The sequence below is a fragment of the Rhinoderma darwinii genome, chromosome 10, assembly GCF_050947455.1.
Source record: "Rhinoderma darwinii isolate aRhiDar2 chromosome 10, aRhiDar2.hap1, whole genome shotgun sequence".
NCBI lineage: Eukaryota > Metazoa > Chordata > Amphibia > Anura > Rhinodermatidae > Rhinoderma > Rhinoderma darwinii.
The window spans coordinates 1,906,903-1,930,442 of record NC_134696.1 but is presented as its reverse complement, the minus strand read 5'-3'; the positions used below and the strand labels follow the sequence as shown (position 1 = coordinate 1,930,442).

General features: G+C 40.6%; 2 protein-coding genes across 5 annotated transcripts in view; one reads left to right on the top strand and one right to left on the bottom strand.

The window, feature by feature from the left end:
* The window catches only part of BARX2 (BARX homeobox 2), a 53,735-nt gene extending 46,785 nt beyond the window's left edge, over positions 1 to 6,950 (top strand). Inside the window, exons 3-4 of the mRNA XM_075839155.1 lie at positions 4,923 to 5,007; positions 6,278 to 6,950. Of these exons, the coding sequence (XP_075695270.1) occupies positions 4,923 to 5,007; positions 6,278 to 6,574 (382 nt within the window). The 3' untranslated portion in view covers positions 6,575 to 6,950. The remainder of the gene's footprint in view (positions 1 to 4,922; positions 5,008 to 6,277) is intronic.
* The window catches only part of ARHGAP32 (Rho GTPase activating protein 32), a 523,871-nt gene that overhangs the window by 339,340 nt on the left and 160,991 nt on the right, over positions 1 to 23,540 (bottom strand). For 3 of the 4 annotated variants that reach the window (XM_075839129.1, XM_075839130.1, XM_075839131.1), the window contains one exon: positions 19,029 to 19,136. The gene's annotated coding sequence lies outside the window, so the exon portion shown is untranslated. Of the gene's footprint in view, positions 1 to 19,028; positions 19,137 to 22,789; positions 22,828 to 23,540 lie in introns of those variants that run through there. The other variant, XM_075839133.1, reaches the window with a different exon arrangement.

The window sequence follows — 23,540 nt, the reverse complement described above, 5'->3', positions numbered from 1 at the left end:
TAATGCCGTATAATGAACAGATAACAGCGCCATATAGTGCTGAAATAATAATGCCGTATAATATACAGATAACGGCGCCATATAGTGCTGAAATAATAATACTGTATAATGAACAGATAACAGCGCAATATAGTGCTGAAATAATAATGCCGTATAATGAAAAGATAACAGCGCCATATAGCGCTGAAATAATAATACTGTATAATGAACAGATAACAGCACCATTTAGTGCTGAAATAATAATACTGTATAATGAACAGATAACGGCACCATATAGTGCTGAAATAATAATGCCGTATAATGAACAGATAACAGCGCCATATAGTGCTGAAATAATAATGCCGTATAATGAACAGATAACAGTGCCATATAGTGCTGAAATAATAATGCCGTATAATGAACAGATAACAGTGCCATATAGTGCTGAAATAATAATGTCGTATAATGAACAGATAACAGCGCCATATAGTGCTGAAATAATAATACTGTATAATGAACAGATAACAGCGACATATAGTGCTGAAATAATAATACTGTATAATGAACAGATAACAGCGCCATATAGTGCTGAAATAATAATGCCGTATAATGAACAGATAACAGCGCCATATAGTGCTGAAATAATAATACTGTATAATATACAGATAACAGCGCCATATAGTTCTGAAATAATAATACCGTATAATGAACAGATAACAGCGCCATATAGTGCTGAAATAATAATACTGTATAATGAACAGATAACAGCGCCATATAGTGCTGAAATAATAATACTGTATAATGAACAGATAACAGCGCCATATAGTGCTGAAATAATACTGTATAATGAACAGATAACAGCGCCATATAGTGCTGAAATAATACTGTATAATGAACAGATAACAGCGCCATATAGTGCTGAAATAATAATACCGTATAATGAACAGATAACAGCGCCATATAGTGCTGAAATAATAATGCCGTATAATGAACAGACAACAGCGCCATATAGTGCTGAAATAATAATACCGTATAATGAACAGATAACAGCGCCATATAGTGCTGAAATAATAATGCCGTATAATGAACAGACAACAGCGCCATATAGTGCTGAAATAATAATACCGTATAATGAACAGATAACAGCGCCATATAGTGCTGAAATAATAATGCCGTATAATGAACAGATAACAGCGCCATATAGTGGTGAAATAATAATGCCGTATAATGAACAGATAACAGCGCCATATAGTGCTGAAATAATAATACCGTATAATGAACAGATAACAGCGCCATATAGTGCTGAAATAATAATGCCGTATAATGAACAGATAACAGCACCATATAGTGCTGAAATAATAATGCTGTATAATGAACAGATAACAGCGCCATATAGTGCTGAAATAATACCGTATAATGAACAGATAACAGCGCCATATAGTGCTGAAATAATAATGCCGTATAATATACAGATAACAGCGCCATATAGTGCTGAAATAATAATACCGTATAATGAACAGATAACAGCGCCATATAGTGCTGAAATAATAATGCCGTATAATGAACAGATAACAGTGCCATATAGTGCTGAAATAATAATGCCGTATAATGAACAGATAACAGCGCCATATAGTGGTGAAATAATAATGCCGTATAATGAACAGATAACAGCGCCATATAGTGCTGAAATAATAATACTGTATAATGAACAGATAACAGTGCCATATAGTGCTGAAATAATAATGCCGTATAATGAACAGATAACAGCGCCATATAGTGGTGAAATAATAATACTGTATAATGAACAGATAACAGCGTCACATAGTGCTGAAATAATAATACTGTATAATGAACAGATAACAGCGCCATATAGTGCTGAAATAATAATGCCGTATAATGAACAGATAACAGCGCCATATAGTGCTGAAATAATAATGCCGTATAATGAATAGATAACAGCGCCATATAGTGCTCAAATAATAATGCCGTATAATGAACAGATAACAGCGTCACATAGTGGTGAAATAATAATGCCGTATAATGAACAGATAACAGCGCCATATAGCGCTGAAATAATAATACTGTATAATGAACAGATAACAGCGCCATATAGTGCTGAAATAATAATGCCGTATAATGAACAGATAACGGCGCCATATAGTGCTGAAATAATAATACCGTATAATGAACAGATAACAGCGCCATATAGTGCTGAAATAATAATACTGTATAATGAACAGATAACAGCGCCATATAGTGCTGAAATAATAATGCCGTATAATGAACAGATAACAGCGCCATATAGTGCTGAAATAATACTGTATAATGAACAGATAACGGCACCATATAGTGCTGAAATAATAATGCCGTATAATGAAGAGATAACAGCGCCATATAGTGCTGAAATAATAATACTGTATAATGAACAGATAACAGCGCCATATAGTGCTGAAATAATAATGCCGTATAATGAACAGATAACAGCGCCATATAGTGCTGAAATAATAATAATACTGTATAATGAACAGATAACGGCACCATATAGTGCTGAAATAATAATGCCGTATAATGAAGAGATAACAGCGCCATATAGTGCTGAAATAATAATGCCGTATAATGAACAGATAACAGCGCCATATAGTGCTGAAATAATAATGCCGTATAATGAACAGATAACAGCGCCATATAGTGCTGAAATAATACTGTATAATGAACAGATAACAGCGCCATATAGTGCTTAAATAATAATACCGTATAATGAACAGATAACAGCGCCATATAGTGCTGAAATAATAATACCGTATAATGAACAGATAACAGCGCCATATAGTGCTGAAATAATAATGCCGTATAATGAACAGATAACAGCGCCATATAGTGCTGAAATAATACTGTATAATGAACAGATAACAGCGACATATAGTGCTGAAATAATAATACTGTATAATGAACAGATAACAGCGCCATATAGTGCTGAAATAATAATGCCGTATAATGAACAGATAACAGCGCCATATAGTGCTGAAATAATAATACCGTATACTGAACAGATAACAGTGCCATATAGTGCTGAAATAATAATGCCGTATAATATACAGATAACAGCGCCATATAGTGCTGAAATAATAATACCGTATAATGAACAGATAACAGCGCCATATAGTGCTGAAATAATAATGCCGTATAATGAACAGATAACAGCGCCATATAGTGCTGAAATAATAATGCTGTATAATGAACAGATAACAGCGCCATATAGTGCTGAAATAATAATGCCGTATAATGAACAGATAACAGCGCCATATAGTGCTGAAATAATAATACCGTATAATATACAGATAACAGCGCCATATAGTGCTGAAATAATAATACCGTATAATGAACAGATAACAGCGCCATATAGCGCTGAAATAATAATGCCGTATAATGAACAGATAACAGCGCCATATAGTGCTGAAATAATAATACTGTATAATGAACAGATAACGGCACCATATAGTGCTGAAATAATAATGCCGTATAATGAACAGATAACGGCACCATATAGTGCTGAAATAATAATGCCGTATAATGAACAGATAACAGCGCCATATAGTGCTGAAATAATAATGCCGTATAATGAACAGATAACAGCGCCATATAGTGCTGAAATAATAATACCGTATAATGAACAGATAACGGCACCATATAGTGCTGAAATAATAATACTGTATAATGAACAGATAACGGCACCATATAGTGCTGAAATAATAATACTGTATAATGAACAGATAACAGCGCCATATAGTGCTGAAATAATAATGTCGTATAATGAACAGATAACAGCGCCATATAGTGCTGAAATAATAATACTGTATAATGAACAGATAACAGCGCCATATAGTGTTGAAATAATAATGTCGTATAATGAACAGATACCAGCCATATAGTGTTGAAATAATAATGCCGTATAATGAACAGATAACAGCGCCATATAGTGCTGAAATAATAATGCTGTATAATGAACAGATAACAGCGCCATATAGTGCTGAAATAATAATGCCGTATAATGAACAGATAACAGCGCCATATAGTGCTGAAATAATAATACCGTATAATATACAGATAACAGCGCCATATAGTGCTGAAATAATAATACCGTATAATGAACAGATAACAGCGCCATATAGCGCTGAAATAATAATGCCGTATAATGAACAGATAACAGCGCCATATAGCGCTGAAATAATAATGCCGTATAATGAACAGATAACAGCGCCATATAGTGCTGAAATAATAATACTGTATAATGAACAGATAACGGCACCATATAGTGCTGAAATAATAATACTGTATAATGAACAGATAACAGCGCCATATAGTGCTGAAATAATAATGCCGTATAATGAACAGATAACAGCGCCATATAGTGCTGAAATAATAATACTGTATAATGAACAGATAACAGCGCCATATAGTGCTGAAATAATAATGCCGTATAATGAACAGATAACAGCGCCATATAGTGCTGAAATAATAATGCTGTATAATATACAGATAACAGCGCCATATAGTGCTGAAATAATAATACTGTATAATGAACAGATAACAGCGCCATATAGTGCTGAAATAATAATGCCGTATAATGAACAGACAACAGCGCCATATAGTGCTGAAATAATAATGCCGTATAATGAACAGATAACAGCGCCATATAGTGCTGAAATAATAATGCTGTATAATGAACAGATAACAGTGCCATATAGTGCTGAAATAATAATACTGTATAATGAACAGATAACAGCGCCATATAGTGCTGAAATAATAATGCCGTACTGTTCCCAATGAAAATGACTTCTTTAGTCTTGTGAGCACCATCTGGAACATGGCAGCATATGGTGGTCATTTACTGCATAGAAATTCACCCATTCTGCCCTTAGTACTGACTGATTCTTATTCTTCAGGCTAGACCTGGCTCAGGCCTTGGGGTTGACACAGCTTCAAGTCAAGACGTGGTATCAGAACCGAAGAATGAAGTGGAAAAAAATTGTAAGTTTATGGGAACTACTAAAGCTGCCATAGATGTAAAGATGTTTCATATGATGCCACCAATAATTGCCACATCTACAGAACTACACAATCAATTCTTTGAACTCTTTAATTGATGATTTGAGTTGTTGAGTTTTTGATCATTTATTGTAATTATGCAATTTGAACATCTATTGTTGTGGCCTAAACGTCACTTTGCTGCAGCACTGGACACCGCTCGCGGATTATTTGAATAAGAGACAATAAAAATTGTTGTATTGTTTAAAAGAATCCAATGATAAAAATATTCTATAGAAATGGTTATACGGAGAGGCCTAACAAAGCCCCTGATCCCCAATGCAAAACCTGTAACAGACACCCCCCACCACGCGCCATATATCAAGCACCAGGCCCCGTGTGATTGGCACCGCTGCACCCCTTGTAGCTACACTAATTCTTAGAGGTTCTCCAACGTTAATGACATTGCTAATGCTGCAGTATAAGAAGGGGTTAAAGTCCTGCCCTCCGTTCAGCGGCATGTTAAGGGGTATAAGAACATGGATCTTTCCTGCTCATGCAGAGTATTATTGCGGGCCAGGAATGAGCACCATCAGACCTAATGCTACTCTTAAAGGGGTATTCCCAACTCACACATCAATGGCATATCCAGAGGTAGGAGAACGGGGGTCGACCTCTCCGTTTATTCTCACTGGGCGGGACTTGGGTCGGGGGGCCCCGTTATCTGGAACCCGCACCTATCACACATTTAATGCATATCCTGGAAAGTGAGGGTATGTTCACTCGGCTTATTTTCAGCCGTTTTTCGGCCCGTAAACACCACGAAAAACGGCTAAAAATACGGAGGCTGAACCCCTCCAAACATCTGCCCATTGATTCCAATGGGAAAAACGGCGTTTCGTTCCCACGGGGCGTTATTTTTACACGGCTGTTTGTAAAAACAGCGCGTAAAAGAATGCCCCGTAAAAATGCATGTCACTTCTTGAGCCATTTTTAAAACCGTTTTTCATTGTCTCAATAGAAAAATAGCTCTAAAAAGTCCGTAAAAAACGCATCAAAAAAACGCTTGATGCTTAAAAAACAACTGAAATTCAGGGTCTGGTTTCCCTTGAAAAGCTCGGTATTTTACGGCTGTTTTTAGTTTAGCGTGTGAACATACCCTTAGGGGTACCCTTTAAAAGAGGCAGCATTAATAATGGTCATTCCAGAAAGACAATAACTATGAATCAATGAACATTATGTTTTCAGTAAAACATTATTGACTTTTCCACAGGTCCTCAAGGGTGGGCAGGAGGCGCCCACCAAGCCAAAAGGACGTCCAAAGAAAAATTCTATCCCAACTTCAGAGGAAATCGAGGCAGAGGAGACGATGAATAGAATGGCTCAAGAAGCTCAATGTGAGGTAGAAAAATCTGAAGAGGAGCAAGAAAATGCACCAGAGGAAGATCAGGACGGACAAACACTGGAAAGGAATGAACAAGAAGGCAAAAAGCTGGAGTCAGAATCACCTCCGGTGACGTCCACATCACAGCTCAACACCTCAACAAAGGACAGCGGCTGCTCCAGCTAAAAACAAGGACAACGTGTCCATCAAGAAACTGCGCCAAGCTGCGCCCACAGTCTCCGGGGGTTACCCGCTGCGTGCTCTGGGTTCGTCCTATCTGCAGACCCCGACCCTTAAGGGAATCTTTCCTCCAAGTCCTTTTATCTAGAAGGGAAAAGGTTAAAGCCACATGGAGGAGGGAAGAGAATGGAGGATCTCCGTGACTAATGGGGTCTGTACAGACAAGACTGGGAATTTTTGCTGTGTTTGTAAAACAATTGGACAGTGTATATATAGTGTTCTTTATTTTTGTGCCAGAAACTACAGTGGAAAGGGTGAAAAAAAGCCAAAGCAAAAGGGAAAGAAGCTGTTTTCCCAGTGTAACTTACTTGGGAAAGCTCTCACATGAAGTGCCTCTTTGCATGTTAAATCTTGTAAAACAATCTCTATGTGTTAATTTATGACCGTAGTCATTTAATCTCTTCTCTATTCAGAAATGGGGTTTATATTCCATAAAATGGGCAATAGGAGGATGACATCAGACTGCGCGGAGACGTGTATTCAGGGCTCATACTGTGCACCAGCAGGGAGTCATAGCAGGTCATGAAGAGAGCACAAATATATCCAAAGCGAAGGCTACCGTGTATCTGATCTATAGTATTAGGGAGGTTACTGCTGCAGAGATCATCTATATAAAGCTCACAATGTACTGGATGCTGCAAACATGATGCAAGTGGCTGCCACCAAAGAGTCAACGTAAACTAGAACGCAGGAAAAGTTACTACAGCAACCAATGCACAATATGTAGCAGAGCCTAACCTCAGGTTAATATAGGATAATCAATAGTTAAATGACTGTGGAGGACCGCTCCAGCCACACATTATATATATATATACTGCAACTTTCTAATCGACTTTGTGGTTAGATCCACGTTCAAGATGAAGATGCTTGCTATCAGTGAATAGTGACTTTCTTGTTTACTTCTAGAGGCTAAAGGTCTGTCAAGTACTAATATTCTTACAGCTGAGGTTTTGCTGCAATTCTTTCAAGCCTTGAATATCAATTCTGTTAAACAGCGTGGACCCAAGAAGGTAAAGAACAGGACAGGGATTTGTGCTGCTGATGTGTTCAGCGCATAGAAGATTGTCACATATTATAGAAATGTAACAAACCCTGAGCAGTGAGTAATATTCGGGTGCCCATTCACTTATTGTGCCGCGCAGTTAAATTGCAAATTGCGATGAGGTATTTGGTCGTGTGGCTTATACAGGTGAAACACAATGAAAGTATGTGCTTTATCTGTACAGGCCATGTGGCCAAAAACAAAACCGTGGCAATTCACGGTGAAGCCGCACGCGATTTTTGATTGTGTGGCACACAACAAATATGTGTACAGGCACAAAGTTGATCCCTCACTGACAGCAAGCAGGGATACATACACACAGGAGGAGGAATATTCCCCCATAATGTCCATCTCAGGAATTACGTCCGATTCTCCTCTATCTGTCCGATTCTCCTCTATGTGTCCGATTCACCTCTATGTGTCCGATTCACCTCTATGTGTCCGATTCACCTCTAAGTGTCCGATTCACCTCTAAGTGTCCGATTCACCTCTAAGTGTCCGATTCACCTCTAAGTGTCCGATTCACCTCTATGTGCCTGATTCACCTCTATGTGTCCGATTCACCTCTATGTGCCTGATTCTTCTCTATCTTTCTGATTCACCTCTATGCGTCCGATTCACCTATGCGTCCGATTCACCTCTATGCGTCCGATTCACCTCTATGCGTCCGATTCACCTCTATGCGTCCGATTCACCTCTATGCGTCCGATTCACCTCTATGCGTCCGATTCACCTCTATGCGCCCGATTCACCTCTATGCGCCCGATTCACCTCTATGCGCCCGATTCACCTCTATGCGTCCGATTCACCTCTATGCGTCCGATTCACCTCTATGCGTCCGATTCACCTCTATGCGTCCGATTAACCTCTATGCGTCCGATTAACCTCTATGCGTCCGATTAACCTCTATGCGTCCGATTAACCTCTATGTGCCTGATTCTTCTCTATCTTTCTGATTCACCTCTATGTGTCCGATTCTCCTCTATGCGTCCGATTCACCTCTATGCGTCCGATTCACCTCTATGCGTCCGATTCACCTCTATGCGTCCGATTCACCTCTATGCGTCCGATTCACCTCTATGCGTCCGATTCACCTCTATGCGTCCGATTCACCTCTATGCGTCCGATTCACCTCTATGCGTCCGATTCACCTCTATGCGTCCGATTCACCTCTATGCGTCCGAATCACCTCTATGCGTCCGATTCACCTCTATGCGTCCGATTCACCTCTATGCGTCCGATTAACCTCTATGTGCCTGATTCTTCTCTATCTTTCTGATTCACCTCTATGCGTCCGATTCACCTCTATGCGTCCGATTCACCTCTATGCGTCCGATTCACCTCTATGCGTCCGATTCACCTCTATGCGTCCGATTCACCTCTATGCGTCCGATTCACCTCTATGCGTCCGATTCACCTCTATGCGTCCGATTCACCTCTATGCGTCCGATTCACCTCTATGCGTCCGATTCACCTCTATGCGTCCGATTCACCTCTATGCGTCCGATTCACCTCTATGCGTCCGATTCACCTCTATGCGTCCGATTCACCTCTATGCGTCCGATTCACCTCTATGCGTCCGATTCACCTCTATGCGTCCGATTCACCTCTATGCGTCCGATTCACCTCTATGCGTCCGATTCTCCTCTATGTGCCTGATTCTCCTCTATGTGCCTGATTCTCCTCTATGTGGCTGATTCTCCTCTATGTGGCTGATTCTCCTCTATGTGCCTGATTCACCTCTATGTGTCTGATTCACCTCTATGTGTCTGATTCACCTCTATGTGCCTGATTCTCCTCTATGTGTCTGATTCACCTCTATGTGTCTGATTCACCTCTATGTGCCTGATTCACATCTATGTGGCTGATTCTCCTCTATGTGCCTGATTCACCTCTGTGTCCGATTCTCCTCTATGTGCCTTTTTATAATTCCGTCCAAGTCAAATTAAAGCCAAAAAGAGATAGCAGGACTGAGACGTCAATCCCCGACTTGCTAAATTATAGCTGCACTTCAAAAATGAATCCTTAAAGCCAACCACTAGTCACGTGTGTCACAGATTTATCTGCCACTGACATATTATAAAAGATGTAGGATTCCTGGGAATATATATTACAAGATTCTCCACTGCTATAACTGAAAACATTTTCCTTTGTACAATGAAGTTTTCTGCAACTTTCGTTTTTGTTTATACATTTTTCGCCATTATCATAATTTCTGTTTGCTATCAGTGAATGTTAAGCCATGCTAACCTAGTCCTGCTCACAGAGCCGCAGAGCTTATTAGAAGAAAGAGTTCAGATACACTGTAATGAGGCAGTAGGACATTGTCAGAAAGTTGCAGAACTTTTCATAATACAATGATGGTGCATAATTTACATATAACCAAAAAATCCTATTAGGTCTCTTCAGCATGATAAAAATGACAGTAAAATAAGCATTAGGACTCCAGGGAGGTGACACATCTACCGTTATTACATTACGCGCTGCAGTCGTTTATAACATAAAATTAAGACCCACTCGCAGACTAAAAATCTGTGACGGGTGATTAACGGCCGACAAATGGAAAACACAGTCGGAATCGCACATTTCAGCCGATCTCATGTCTGTGGCGGATTTACATTGATATCACCGTCTGCCAAACATAGCGGCAGCTCCCAGGCTAAAATCTTATCACTGAATCCACATTGTATATTAGAGTTTCCGTTTTCTCTTTGATAAATTGCCTTACAAAAAAATACACTTTAGAGATGCGTCCCACTGGAGCGAATGTCTGATAGTGGATTCATGTGAGCAGACCACTGGTCCTCTGATGACAGATTTATGTATTAGCAGTGTGAATGGAGCCGTGCCAAGCCCGATGTACATGTGACTCCTGTGTATCACTGAATTGTAATAAGATTTATAATAAACTATTTTTAAAGAAAATCTAGAAGTGAAATTTGAAAATATCTGTTCTGTGTATTTTTTTTGCACGAGATGTAGAGCACATTAATGTCAGTGATTGAGGGAGAAAAATGTTAAAATTTAAATATTAATAATTAAGATGTTATTTTTTGTGATCATCTCTGGGGAGAAGTGTTGGTTTTTTTTCTGCCACATTGTTGCATTACTTATCTTTTACTGATCTTGGGTTACTCCAGAGCTGCACTCACTATTCTGCTGGTGGAGTCACTGTGTACATACATTACATTACTTATCCTGTACTGATACTCAGTTACAGCCTGTATTATACTCCAGAGCTGCACTCACTATTCTGCTGGTGGAGTCACTGTACATACATTACATTACTTATCCTGTACTGATCCGGAGTTACATCCTGTATTATACTCCAGAGCTGCACTCACTATTCTGCTGGTGGAGTCACTGTGTACATACATTACATTACTTATCCTGTACTGATCCTGAGTTACATCCTGTATTATACTCCAGAGCTGCACTCGCTATTCTGCTGGTGGTCACTGTGTACATACATTACATTACTTATCCTGTATTATACTCCAGAGCTGCACTTACTATTCTGCTAGTGGAGTCACTGTGTACATACATTACTTATCTAATACTGATCCTGAGTTATATCCTGTATTATACTCCAGAGCTGCACTCACTATTCTGCTGGTGGAGTCACTGTGTACATATATTACATTACTTATCCTGTACTGATCCTGAGTTACATCCTGTATTATACTCCAGAGCTGCACTCACTATTCTGCTGGCGGAGTCACTGTGTACATACATTACTTATCCTGTACTGATCCTGAGTTACATCCTGTATTATACTCCAGAGCTGCACTCACTATCCTGCTGGTGGAGTCACTGTGTACATACATTACTTATCCTGTACTGATCCGGAGTTACATCCTGTATTATACACCAGAGCTGCACTCACTATTCTGCTGACTTCAGAGCTAAAATCTGACAGATCTTACTCTGGTGATTTACATTTCGGGAATTGCTGCCTTTACACCAGGAACTGTAGCATCTTACAGATGAAAATCAAACGTCCCTTTGCATTTTACAAATTTGGCTTAAAGAGGCTCTGTCACCAGATTTTGCAGCCCCTATCTGCTATTGCATGTGATCGGCGCTGCAATGTAGATAACAGTAACGTTTTTATTTTTTAAAAACGAGCATTTTTGGCCAAGTTATGACCATTTTTGTATTTATGCAAATGAGGCTTGCAAAAGTCCAAGTGGGCGTGTTTAAAGTAAAAGTCCAAGTGGGCGTGTATTATGTGCGTACATCGGGGCGTTTTTACTACTTTTACTAGCTGGGCGTTCTGACGAGAAGTATCATCCACTTCTCTTCACAACGCCCAGCTTCTGGCAGTGCAGACACAGCCGTGTTCTCGAGAGATCACGCTGTGACGTCACTCACAGGACCTGTGAGTGACGTCACAGCGTGATCTGGCAGAAGCTGGGCGTTCTGAAGAGAAGTGGATGATACTTCTCATCAGAACGCCCAGCTAGTAAAAGTAGTAAACACGCCCCGATGTACACACATAATACACGCCCAGTTGGACTTTTACTTTAAACACGCCCAGTTGGACTTTTGCAAGCCTCATTTGCATAAATACAAAAATGGTCATAACTTGGCCAAAAATGCTCGTTTTTTAAAAATAAAAACGTTACTGTAATCTACATTGCAGCGCCGATCACATGCAATAGCAGATAGGGGTTGCAAAATCTGGTGACAGAGCCTCTTTAACTGTTAAGGGCTGTCTCTTCACAAACTTGTATGAATAGAACTCTTTTTTTTAAAGGCCCTATGTTTCTTGCTGCAATCAGGATCCATGTCAGATGAATCAAAAAATCTGTGGCAAAGTACAGTACAATACATGTTGAGCTAGTTCATACTTTTGCAGAAATGCCACAGAATTTTTGCAATGCACAGGGTGAAATAAGCTGTAAAATCCATGGTGGAAACGTCAGCTAGGTGTGTACTTACCCCTTAGGGCGGATTCACATGCGGCAGATATTATTGCAGAAATGTGTGCACCTGCTGCAGAAACTCCCCCCCCCCCTCAGATGAATAGTGCTGTTTTACAGTTCTGCAACAAAATCTGCCACATGTGGATCCATGAACAGACACAACGCGGCTCCAGGACACATGGCTGTGATCAGTAGAGAATCGGGCAGTTGCTGTTTATATTCCATTTTATGTATAATTGATCGGGAAAAGCCGAACAGAAACGAAGCGGCCGAGCGCTCACACCAGGACTTCTGCAGCTTCGTTTCAATGATTGGTGGGGTCTCACTGCTCGGACCCCCACCAATCAAAACTTCTGACATGTCACTAGTTTGTTGAACGTTTAGTTACCCTTTAAAGGATTTCCACTCAAAATATTTAAAAATCTTACATTTTGGGTGGCAATCGTCTTTCTACCCTGCGACATAATAGTCTATTGCGGTAAACTTGTCAATTTCCCGATCCACCATACTTTTATTTTGCAGTAATTGCCTGGCTGTCAGCGGGAGCTGGTGGCGGTGGACAGCGGACATCCCAATGCAACGGCAACTAAGGATGTAACGTAGAGTGGATGTCAAAAACACATATTTTTTAAACTGATTTTTAATAACGAGTACCTGTATTTTGGGGGATCTTTGGATGCTTTTTCTTTTCCATGTTTTTTTTTTGCCTCCCATTGAATTCAATGGAATAAATGGCGCGTCCGCCGCACCAAGAATTGACACGACTTTTTTCCAGACATGAGGCTTTATTTTGTTTAGAGACTTCTGAACCTTCTTGTATCATCAGGGTGTAGCTATAATATGAGGTTCGGGCTTTTACATTTTCTGCAACGGTTGAAGGGTCGTATGTGACTTTTTATATAGGGAAAAGGCTATGTATACAATTGAAAGTAAAAAAAATTTTAATAAAAATTACAGCGTGCTTGTTCGAACTTTATAATTAGTTTTTATTAATAATTATTTTTCTTTTTGAGATACAGCTGCTCTGTATCCTGCATACAGAACAGCTGTATAGTTGGCTGAATCACGTACCCGTCAGGTCCCCAAGACTAACGGGTTCTGTGACAGCGGGTCCTGCGTGTCTCTAAGGCCTCGTGCTCACTTCAGTTATTTTCTTCAGTGTGCTGTCCATGGGGCCATTCACACTGCCGTTGTTTTAACGGAACCGTGTGGCCGTTCCAACAAAAATAGGAGAGGTCTTACTCCTGTCCGTTTTTGACGGAACAGTCTCGGCCATTGCATTAATTTTGTCCGTTGAAGCAACGGACTGCACACAGAAGTGATCAGTGTGCGGTCTGTGTTTCACGGATGCGTCAGTAGCAGCCGTACAAAGGGCAACGGATGTGTGCATAAGGCCTAACAGTTCATAACTTAGATATCATAGATTACAGGTGGATCCTGTGTGCCAGAGACCTGCAGGACCCACTTTCACTGAACCCGTCAGTCCCACGGACCTGACGGACTCAGGTCTTAGTTCATGATACAGCTTCTCTGTATACAGGATACAAAGCGGCTGTACGTATCTCAAAAAGTCAACATAATTTGTAATACAAACTAATTATAAAGTTGCACCAAATACACGGATTGACCTTTTTATAAAAATAAAAAAATAAAATCCCGTTCAAAACTTTACATAGCCTTTAAGATTGTGTTGCGCTAGTTTTACAAAGACCACGCGTCGTTTTAGCCTAAGGGTATGTGCACACCATAACGTCAATTACGGCTGAAATTACGGAGCTGTTTTCAGGAGAAAACAGCTCCTGAATTTCAGACGTAATTGCTCGTACTCACGTTTTGTGAGGTGTCAATTACGGCCGTAATTTGGAGCTGTTCTTCATTGAAGTCAATGAAAAACGGCTCAAATTACGTCCCAAGAAGTGTCCTGCACTTCTTTGACGAGGCTGTTATTTTACGCGCCGTCTTTTGACAGCGACGCGTAAAATTACAGGTCGTCGGCAAACCCATTGAAATGAATGGGCAGATGTTTGCCGACATATTGGAGCCGTGTTTTCAGGCGTAATTCGAGGCGTAAAACGCCTGAAAATAGGTCGTGTGAACCCAGCCTTATTCTTAAAGCAAAGTTCTAATATACAGTAAAATCCCAAAAAACACAGCATCCTCAGGATCCCCAAAGAGCTGGACGATGGGCGATTGTGAATCACTGGAAGTTCAGACATGTACAGACATATAATCATTTGCGGACCCTATTGCTGCTGTTGGCCCCATCATTGGTCGCCCTGTGTGTCGGTGGTGGAGCGAGGTCTCTGCGCTCACGTTTATACCGGTCGGTCCACACCCCAGCACTGATCTCCATTCACTGACACTGAGGCTGCAGCGTGGGGACGTGAGAGCAGGGTACACGCCGGTATGCCACTAGTTTGACTGCATGCTGAATTAGTGGTACTTCCAGACCACTGGATTAATGGAATTTCACTCTTCACATTTATTGCCACGTCAGTCACCTCTCATGGTGCGCGGTCATTTCAATCAATATTTCTGATCTATGTTTCCATCCGATGCTATTTACCTGCCCTCAGTAGAAGTCGACGTGATTTATGGATGTAGTGATATTTATGGTTTGCCTCAGCAGGGCGTGATTGAATGTGAGGACCAGCCTTATATACAATACCAAGCCTCACCTCACCGCTTTGTTAAAACTTGTGGATGATGCTCTGGAATAACACTGACACTATTGTGTTCCTCCAAGAAAAGTGACATAAGACGGGTAGAGAACGCCCATGTACAACAACGGCCATGGGAGCGCAACATCAGAGGGAATCAATGTTGTTCTTGGTGGTTCAATTAAACATATCAAAATGTGTCATGTCACCCTGAATAAATGTACAGCAAAGCAGCAGCCAAAGGCCTACATAAAATACCCTGCAGACGCACCGACCTCCCAGGTTATCTCAGTGGGGTAACTTCGCCCTCAAATGTAAAAAGAACGATGCCTGTGGGTGACTGCCCCATTGATCCCCTGACCATCCTCGTCCAGGAGGAGAACGTACGTGAAAACTGATGTATTATAACAAAGTGTAATAACAGGAGGATGTCTGGGCGGCTGACGCAATAACGTCCTCACTTTCCTGCACTGTCTGCTGCAAGGAGCTGAATGTGGGCGGGGCTACTGCAGTGTGATTGACAGCTCTGCTCCGAGGACCTGCTGCACAGTCCTGTGCTGGGAGATCGCTGAAACATCATATATATATATATATGTATAATGTTATTTTATATCTCCTGAAGCCCCACTTTGCAGGTCCGGTGCACGGATTATTACCGTATTACTAGATATTGACTATGCAGGGCTCATACTGTAGATCACCACGTGTTCTGTATTACACAAGTGCCAATTCAAAGATAAGAATTTAAATGTCTTCCCCAGAAAGTAAATTAATTATTTTTTAATGTCTAAAGAATATTTTACTTGGTGCAAAATACTCAGTCCCTGACAAATAAGTGCTAGATCACAGAGTTTTTTGGCGCTGTTTTTGAAGTAGAAACCGTGACGGAAACAGCTAACAAAAAAATGGTTGAAATCGCCTCCCATTGATTTCAATGGGAGGCAGTTTTATCCCGTGAGTGGAAAATAAAGCGTCATGCTCTTCCCGCGTTTCCGTCTCTGATCTCCCATTGACATCAATGGGAGGCAGAGGAAGAGTTTTACACTCACGGTGCTCAATGGCCGCAAAAACAAGGCAAGAAACTGTAGGTTGGTCAATATCTGCCTCAAAATTCCTGAAGGAATCTGCTGGCAAAAAAACTCTGTGTGAACAGGGCCTAAGACCCGAGAGGAGGTAACAGCTGCACCTCTGAATCCTCCTCACATGTCAGTTCTCTATTTATTCTTTTTGTCTCCTTTTTTTGCAGTTGAATTGATATAAATCATATCTCCAGATTCAGACATAAAACAGATCCTTTAAGTGAATATTAACTCTTTTTCTTCTGAAAACAGAAATCACTTACGTCCTAAATCCTTCTCCCCTCACTATGACCCGCTGCCTGTTTGTCAGTCCATAGAAAAAACTATATTGTACAAATCGCAGAGAAACAAGAGCTTTTTACAAATTAGTTTTCTCCATGTTTCAGCTGTGGAGTCAGGAAGAGGTGGGGCTTAACCAGAGGAGGCGGGGCAGATAAAAGGAGCCTCAACTCCGCCCCTTTTCCTAAACCTATTGTTTACACAGATGAGGAGGAGTGGGAGATAAAATGGATGAGACCCGAGAAATAAAGAAGGAGAATATAAAATACTTTTTGATTTTTAGCCTTCAGGAGGGGGTTGTTTAGCTTTTTTGCTCCATTATTCGGCTTCTGATTACAGCTTGGAAAAACTGAAATGCAATAAAATGTATGAGCTATTACTGACCGCAGAAGAGGCGCAAAATAATAAACGCATGAGGTACGTGTGAAGGTGGGAACGCCGGGCGATAGTCACGGCAAATACCATTTAACAAGAGAAAACGCTGCATATTCATTTTATAATCCTATAAACTCCAGTTCACTTGAAAAGAAGAAAAGAATAAAGCGAGTTTTATTACATTCATATGCCCAGATTAATTAAATGTCGACGAAATTGCCCACATAAAAGTTGTCCTTTAATATTAACCCTTAAACTGCTGGCTCGGAGCTAATATCCCATAACAAAACTACAAGGTCAACCTGACATCTATGGAAAGCTGAATGTTAGAGCCGGAAACAAAAGATCCAAGAGAATAATGATTCAATAAACCTGTAGGGACCCCCTCATCCTGGACAGGGACGTTGCCTGGTCAATGATTAGGACTTCTAGGCCTCCAGCAGGTTTCCTGCAAACATGAAGAACAGGCAGTTCCAGCAAGTACCCAGCATGGATGAGGTTAATTATCTCTGGACTGCAGGAATCAGAGAATTGATATTGACACAGACTAACAAGACCAGGACCATGTCGATGGTTAATAATTGTATCATGGAAAGTTTGCCAACTTTCTAATATACCTTGTGTTGCGATTCCTCATCATTTTCAAGATCCCTGCTGTTTGCCAATGAATAGCAACATCCTCAAAGGGGGGGGGGGGGGAACGCAGTTTGGATTAATTTATAATTGTTGAGTAAAATAATAATAATTTAAAAAAAAAGTATAACTTTGCCGTGTTTTATTTCCATAGCAGTGGATCTCAAATCTCCATTCACATAAAGACGAGTATTCTAATAAATGTTGCATTTTCTGAGGTGAGGCTTCCAATGCATGAAGTTTATAGAATCAGGACCTCATGTACATGGATAAGCTGCATGGGAGGCTTTACGGAGGCGCACGGCGTTCACAGAGTCATAGCCAGGACTGTATTGCTGCTTTAGGTGCTGGATTACTGAACTATTCTCCCCTACAAGCAATAATTCCATGGGGGGAGGGGAGACCTGTAAGGACATTCTGTAACGCAGTGGTCCCCAATCTGTGGCTCGGGAATTAGAACCATGCGCTCTCGCTACAATACGACATGTACATTAATAATATTACAGACAAGTGACTGTGCTGGAATACCAAAACTGAAATATTTATGTGCAAATTGCAAATTCATTATTTTGTGTTTCTCTACATTTAATATGTGAACATTTTCTACGATGATAGGGCAGGAGTAAACACAGTAATCGTTTTTCTAAATGACTTTTATTAGCGATGCTGCTTCTAGCAGGAGCAGGGACTGTGTCTAGTCCCTGCTGACGGCAGCTCAAAACGTTGTCGTTAGAGACAGAGCATCCTGCGCGACTCCCTGGCTCCCGTAGGCAGAATGGCCGTGTTGACAGTCCGTGTTGCTGCTAAAAGCAAAAGTTATTTAGAAAACGGATCATCGTGTACCGTCCTGCACTATCAGCGTTTTTCAGTGTAAGTGGCGTTACGCTTTAAGGGCTCATCCACACGCTGCTTATTTTTCATACCACAGCATGTCAATTCCTGCTGCGGAAAGTGGCCAGAATCGCTGCATTTTTCAGAGGAGATGTCACCATCCCCCAACATTGACAAAAACGCTGCAAAATACGCACCATTTTCTACCGTATAAACCGCAGGAAATGGTGCGTTTTTGCAGCAGCAAAATGTCTGTATTTTTCAACGGAATTGCTGCAGAAGTTTTGTGCATTGTGTGTGAACAAGCCCTAAATGTGGCTCACAAGGTATAAAGGGTTGGGGACCGCTGCTATAGAGCATGCCACAATTATATTTCTAACAGATGAAATGGGAGGCAGACTGATGTACAGGAGGGCCCTGTAGAAGTCTATGAGTGCTGTAGCTCCATACATACCCACGTTCATGAGGCCTAAGACACAAGATGACATGTTTGTGAATACTCTGCCCTCCAATGCCGCCTCGGTACTAATTAGAAGTTAATGAGCCTCTTTGACAAGTCCCCGTGTTACTGACCTCGGTGGTGGACTCTCAGAGCCATGATCGGACTGGTCCAGAGTCATGAAGAGGCTGCATGTGGCGAGGACCAGCGCGGGGTCATAGTGAACTTAGTAACACCAATATCTGTATCAAGAGAAAAAGAAACATTTTATTTGTTAGGACAAGGAATAAATGATCACATAGCCCGGTCTACGCTGCACTCAATGCGTGGAGCTGTTAATTACACGGATGTGGATAGTGATTTATATATTTTCGATGACTTGAGTTACGACCCAGTTCTGCGCGCTGTATATTATGCACCCGGCTTGTAATTGATAATTACACAAATCGCCTCCAGCATTTAATTACATAAAAACACTTATTACAGTCACCTCTCAAACCTGGTCGACAGTGTGAAAGTTTGACAATGAGATCGTTGGTCCTGTTCAGATTACACAGGATGGAGAGAGACGGCCATGAAGTTTAGTGCTGCACAATCTGCACTACAGGACTAGAAAGTATCAGCTTATCCAGCGGTCACACGGAGCCGGATTGATTTGTACTTAGGCTTCGTTCACGGGTTCAGTCTGAGCTTTCTGTCAGGGAAATCTATGAACGGAAACTAAACTGAAAACGAAGGGTATGTTCACACGACAGCGCAAAAAACGTCTGAAAATACGGAGCTGTTTTCAAGGGAAAACAGCCCCTGATTTTCAGACGTTTTTTGAGCAACTCGCGTTTTTCGCTGCGTTTTCACGGCCGTTTTTGGAGCTGTTTTCATTGGAGTCTATGGGAAAACGGCTCCAAAAACGTCCCAAGAAGTGTCCTGCATATAATGTATATAAGTGTCCTGCATATAATGTATATAAGTGTCCCGCATATAATGTATATAAGTGTCCCACATATAATGTATATAAGTCTCCCGCATATAATGTATATAAGTGTCCCGCATATAATGTATATAAGTGTCCCGCATATAATGTATATAAGTGTCCCGCATATAATGTATAGAAGTGTCCCGCATATAATGTATAAAAGTGTCCCGCATATAATGTATAGAAGTGTCCCGCATATAATGTATAGAAGTGTCCCGCATATAATGTATATAAGTGTCCTGCATATAATGTATATAAGTGTCCGGCATATAATGTATATAAGTGTCCGGCATATAATGTATATAAGTGTCCCGCATATAATGTATATAAGTGTCCTGCATATAATGTATATAAGTGTCCCGCATATAATGTATATAAGTGTCCCGCATACAATGTATAGAAGTGTCCCGCATACAATGTATAGAAGTGTCCCGCATATAATGTATATAAGTGTCCCGCATATAATGTATATAAGTGTCCTGCATATAATGTATATAAGTGTCCCGCATATAATGTATATAAGTGTCCCGCATACAATGTATAGAAGTGTCCCGCATATAATGTATATAAGTGTCCCGCATATAATGTATAGAAGTGTCCCGCATATAATGTATAGAAGTGTCCCGCATATAATGTATATAAGTGTCCCGCATATAATGTATATAAGTGTCCCGCATATAATGTATATAAGTGTCCCGCATATAATGTATATAAGTGTCCCGCATATAATGTATAGAAGTGTCCCGCATATAATGTATAGAAGTGTCCTGCATATAATGTATATAAGTGTCCCGCATATAATGTATAGAAGTGTCCTGCATATAATGTATATAAGTGTCCCGCATATAATGTATATAAGTGTCCCGCATATAATGTATATAAGTGTCCCGCATATAATGTATATAAGTGTCCCGCATATAATGTATATAAGTGTCCCGCATATAATGTATAGAAGTGTCCTGCATATAATGTATATAAGTGTCCCGCATATAATGTATATAAGTGTCCCGCATATAATGTATATAAGTGTCCCGCATATAATGTATAGAAGTGTCCCGCATATAATGTATATAAGTGTCCCGCATATAATGTATATAAGTGTCCCGCATATAATGTATATAAGTGTCCTGCATATAATGTATATAAGTGTCCCGCATATAATGTATATAAGTGTCCCGCATATAATGTATATAAGTGTCCCGCATATAATGTATATAAGTGTCCCGCATATAATGTATATAAGTGTCCCGCATATAATGTATATAAGTGTCCCGCATATAATGTATATAAGTGTCCCGCATATAATGTATAGAAGTGTCCCGCATATAATGTATATAAGTGTCCCGCATATAATGTATATAAGTGTCCCGCATATAATGTATATAAGTGTCCCGCATATAATGTATATAAGTGTCCTGCATATAATGTATATGTGTCCCGCATATAATGTATATGAGTGTCCCGCATATAATGTATATAAGTGTCCCGCATATAATGTATATAAGTGTCCTGCATATAATGTATATAAGTGTCCTGCACTTCTTTTGACGAGGCTGTAATTTTACGCTCCGTATTTTGACAGCGACACGTAAAATGACAGGTCGTCGGCACAGAACATCGTAAAGCCCATTGAAAGTAATGGGCAGATGTTTGCAGACGTATTGGAGCCGTTTTTTCAGGCGTAATTCGAGGCGTAAAACGCCTCCATTACGCCTGAAAATAGGTCGTGTGAACCCAGCCTTAGGTTTCCATTTGCATCATCATTGATTTCAATGGTGACGGATCCGGTGCAAATGTTTGTCACCGTTGTGTAAGGGTTCTGTTGTTTTGACGGAATGAATAGCGCAGTCGACTAGGGTATTGATTCTGTATTCCAATAATGATCCGAAACGACAAAAACAAAGATTATAGTGATGCCCAAACTCCAACGCAACATTAAACCAATCTAAAGCTCCTCAAGAGCAAAATGGCCACAAGAACAAAACATTTGTACGCTTAAAAGATATATTTATATCATTCCATCTGCCAAGAATACTCCACAGAGAGATCACGATGTACCTGCACGCCTGGAGATCAAATCCTATCAGATACTGTCAATCTGACGCCGTCTGTCTAGTAACTTGTCTTGAAGCTGATCTGTCAGATATTTATGCTGCCCTGTCTGTGCGCAGCAGAGAGGTGACGGACACTCTGATTTCGGCGTGCTGTCGCTTATTAGTTGGAAGAATTTAGAACTATTACTTGTGGCGCAGATCCGTGAGAATAGAAAACATTGCACCGCGGTCCCTCAAGTTACAATATTTTCAACATATGTTTTTTTTCGGGTAATGTCTTTTTCGGGGTCATTGTGACTTAAAACCACATTTAATATTCAATGCCGCAGACAGTCCGGATCTGAGGCGCAAGAGGTTGGATGGAAGATGCAGCCAATCACCATAGGCATTTTACTGGTAAAGCACCTGTATTACTGAAGGACGAGCACTGATTGGCTGTTCAGTAGCACAGTACTACATGTCTTCTACTGCTCTATACCGGTGTCGGGATGAGTTGCTCCTTTGGATCCCATTTCATTTTTCTGGTGCACTGTGTTCAGTACAGACGCTCCCGTTCTCATCATACAAAGCGATTTACAGATTCCAGAAGCTATTTCTGACTTTTATATCTAAGGATTTGCTTCAATCTATATTAGTTATCGCTTAGTCTTATTCTTTGTAGCCATTTTTCAGCTTTGGCAGAAATTACAGGTTTTTCATAGGATTATGGTATCAAGTTACAAATTTTCAATTAACAATGGCCGTGTCGAAATCAGTTAATATTGAAACTTGAGGGACCAGTGTATTGTATTTTATCGGTCCCCTACACTCCTTGTATCGGGATGTACGCTTTTTCTAACCAGCAGAATATAAAAAAAGAAAGACTGACCACAATGTTACTTCTCTGACTGGTGACGTCACAGCTGGTGTAGTGACTGCTGATAATTCTATGCAATGATGAAATGTTTATTAGCAGGTAGATAATGGACAGGGCTGACGGTGTTCTGACCAGGCTCCACCCAGGGTCACGAGCCGTGTGTAACCTCATGACGCACACGGACCCGTTCTGTTCCTGATTCACACAGGGCATCTAGCCAGACAGCTCTAAGAACCCACAGTCCCCTGGTTCATGGAATTATTTACATAAATGTATCATCTGCCGAAATGTCAGGGCCGTTAGCAACAGTTCTTGTATTCATCAGGAGACAACATCTCCATCATCCTGTAAGATCTGCCATTATCATAAACTGATCCTCCATCCTGTCCCCTGCAGATGATATACAGCTACTGCCAAACAGCCATCAATCCTGCTGCTCGGAGCCAAGTCATGTCAGGGCCCGGCTGTTACCATAGGAGACCAGTGTCATATCTGCAAGCAATATGGCGCCAGAAATGACAATGTTCTTATGTTCACATCTGTGTGTTTCCGTTGCTCTGCAAAACAATAAAAATCCCGGAAGAACCGATTCCGCTGCATGAAGAACATCATCGGCACCCGACGGAACCCCATTGTTTTACCGTAAACAATAGGGCAGCAGACGTAACATTGTTTCTTTTGTAAAGTGTCAGTTCTTTTTTTATTAAAACATTGTTGCTTTCTAACGTGTCCACAGCATTGCCACAAATCGCGTCCACAAAGC